The sequence below is a fragment of the Papaver somniferum genome, chromosome 1 (assembly GCF_003573695.1).
Source record: "Papaver somniferum cultivar HN1 chromosome 1, ASM357369v1, whole genome shotgun sequence".
NCBI classification, from domain to species: Eukaryota; Viridiplantae; Streptophyta; class Magnoliopsida; order Ranunculales; family Papaveraceae; genus Papaver; species Papaver somniferum.
The window spans coordinates 85,137,475-85,140,505 of NC_039358.1; the positions used below are offsets into that span (position 1 = coordinate 85,137,475).

The following is a 3,031-nucleotide window of genomic DNA, read 5'->3' on the forward strand; positions in this document are numbered from 1 at the left end:
AAATTTGAGTTTTTCTTAATGGAGTGCAACCATCCACAAAACATTTGCTTTTTTGTTTATTAATTATTTGACCAGATCTTTCTTGATAAATCTTGAGTAGATTAAGGAGAGATTCTAAGATTTTTTTGAACCCATTACTGAAGATGAAAACATCATCTGCAAAAAATAGGTGAGTTGGATAAACTGTTTTTCTGACAACCATTGGTTGCAGTTTCTTCATTTGTACCAATCTGCTTAAACTTCTACTCTTTTCTATTTGCTTCCAATAGTTCGACCTAGAACTTCCTCTACTAGCACAAAAAGTAATGGAGACAGAGGATCTCCTTGCTTTAATCCTCTCTCCATTGAGAAAAAACCTTGTGGACCACCATTAATCATTACAGAAATTTTAGCAGATGAAAATAGAACTCTTAACCACTCACACCAAGATGCAGAGAAGCCATATTTTTTGCAGAACTTTAAAAAGGAAGTCCCAACTTACTGAATCATAAGCTTGTGATATGCCAAGCTTCAAACCTACATTCCCTTCCCTTCCTGTATGCTTCATTTCATTCACTAATTCAGAAGCCATCTTGACATGTTCATGTATACTTCTGCCTTTAATGTAAGCTGCTTGCTGAACTGAGACCAATCTACTCATAAGACCATTCATTCTAGTAGCTATAAATTTTGTAAATATTTTAAAATTAAAGTTACTTAAACCAATCGGTCTGAACTGGTTTGGTTTTTTTGATCCTTGAATTTTAGGAAGTAACACTAAAAAGTTTGAATTCATACCCCTTGGAATGTATTTCCTTTTCCAGCAATATTGAACTGCATTCAACAAATCACTATTTATGATATCCCAGCAAGATTCATAGAAAATGTCTGAAAAACTATCTGGTCCTGGTGCTCCATCTGCATTCATATCAAAAACTGCAATTTTGATTTCTTCTAACACAGGGATAGCTTCTATCATGACTTGATCTTCATTGGTTATCAACTTGGGAATGACATCCAACAAGGGATCATTTACAGTCACCTCCTGACATTGAAACTTTTGTTGGAAGAATTTTACCAAGATATATGCTATTTTTTCTTGGTCAGCTAATATGTTACCATCCACATCTTCTAATTCAAATATCATATTCCTTGTTTGTATTATCTTAACATTTGTATGAAAGAAATTGGTGTTAAAGGAGCCCTCCGTAACCCATTGATTCTTGATTTTTGTTTCATCATAATACAATGCTGAACTTCCTTTCAATTTAAATAATTTTGAGCCAATACGAATTCTGTTAATGCTTTCTCATCATGAGGATTATTGTCTGAAATTATCATTTTTTCCTTAACTAACTTTTCTGCTTCCTTAATCCTGACTCGAACATTACCAAATGTACTCTAGTTCCATTCTTTCAATATTAACTTTAATCTTTTTAGTTTGTGCATAAATATGAAAGCAGGATCTCCATTTAATGGTTCATCCCAACTATCTTCAACAATTTTCATAAAACCAGGATGCTCTAACCACATCTTTTGGAATTTGAGAGGAGCATTTGTAAGTTTTGGAATGTTAACACAACCACCCATTAAGGGGGAATGATCTGAAATCACTCTAACACCAACTTTATATCCCCAATCACTATATAACCTTAACCATTCCATATTAAACACATCTCTGTCAAGGTTACACAATATTCTTTTACTTCCATGCTGACAATTTGACCAAGTAAAATCTAAACCAACTTTAGGAGCTTGTAGTAATTCACAAGTATTTAAGCATTCACTGAAATCTAGAATTGATCTTCTTGAAGGAGAATTGCCACCAACCTTTTCTTCCAGGGAAAAATTGAGTTGGAATCACCCATGACTAACCAAGGCTTCTTAAGATCACTAATCATCTGCATTTTTTTGACCATAAAAATCTCCCATGCACCATATTTACATGAGCATGAACACCTGAAATTAAAACATCTCCCACTGCCACTGTAATCATTTGACTTGTAATAGAAACAATTGAAGGAGTTACAATGGAATTACTCCAAGATAACCAGACATTGCTTTTATGAGTTGTTGAGGATTATGTATCACCATAAATTGCATACCCGTAAGGTTTAACTTACTACAAAAAGAAGAAGAACATTTAGTTTTAGGTTCTGCTATCCATAATAGTGTTGGATGAAATTGACATACTAAACTGTGAAGCTTCTGCTGGGCCCTATCTCTCCTAAGACCCCTTATATTCCAAAATAACACTTTTATGTTTTGATTTGGAGGATTTTTGGACCCCCCTACCTACATTCTTTCTAAAATTGTATTTAACTGGTGCTTGAATTGAATTTTTGGTAATTCAATTATTCTTAGCAACTGAAACAGATTTACTTACTTCATTCTCTATCTTCTTACTTCCAGATGAATTAACTACAGAAGACCAAGTAGTGAAGATACTAGCTCATCAGTAACTTTTCCTGAACCTGCATCCACAAATTTGACCACACTCCTTTCCAATTCAGTAACCTCAGCAATTTGAATTAGCTTTTGAGGCTCCATTTCAGCCAAAATTTCTTCATCAACACTTATAATTTCATCTTCTTTTTATTCAAGTTGGTTTAGAGCACTAAATTTTCTACCATCCATATTGATTGATACTGAATTACTAGCAACTTGTAATTGAGTAGGAGAAACAATATTTGAGATTATTGAATCTTCAACAGGAATTTGATTACTATTAGCACCAGATGTAATACCTTGCACCATTTCTATACTATTCCAACTTTTATCAACTAGTGATCTGTCACAAATATCAAAAGGTACCTGAGAAACACCATTTCTAGGAGTTTTATGCTGAATGAGAGTTGATATGGGCATGATGTTACTTTGAGTATATTCTTTACTTTCTTGCTAAGTTTTATTCTTCGCAACTCTGCATTCAGTAATGAAGTGGCCAACAATCTTACAGGTTGAGCAGAATTTTGGACAGACTTTAATTGATATACTCTGAAGAAAAACGCCATACTTGGTTCTTATCCAAATTTTATTAGGAATAGTTCTA

The 3,031-nt window shown here is 33.6% G+C and overlaps 1 protein-coding gene across 1 annotated transcript; it reads right to left on the bottom strand.

The window, feature by feature from the left end:
- Positions 1-252: 252 nt before the first annotated feature.
- On the bottom strand, positions 253-1,126 carry LOC113346868. Its single transcript, XM_026590414.1, has 3 exons — positions 778-1,126; positions 521-660; positions 253-456 (listed from the first exon to the last, which is right to left on the bottom strand). Exons 1-3 carry the CDS (start codon positions 1,124-1,126, stop codon positions 253-255), a joined length of 693 nt encoding a protein of 230 aa, XP_026446199.1.
- Positions 1,127-3,031: the final 1,905 nt, after the last annotated feature.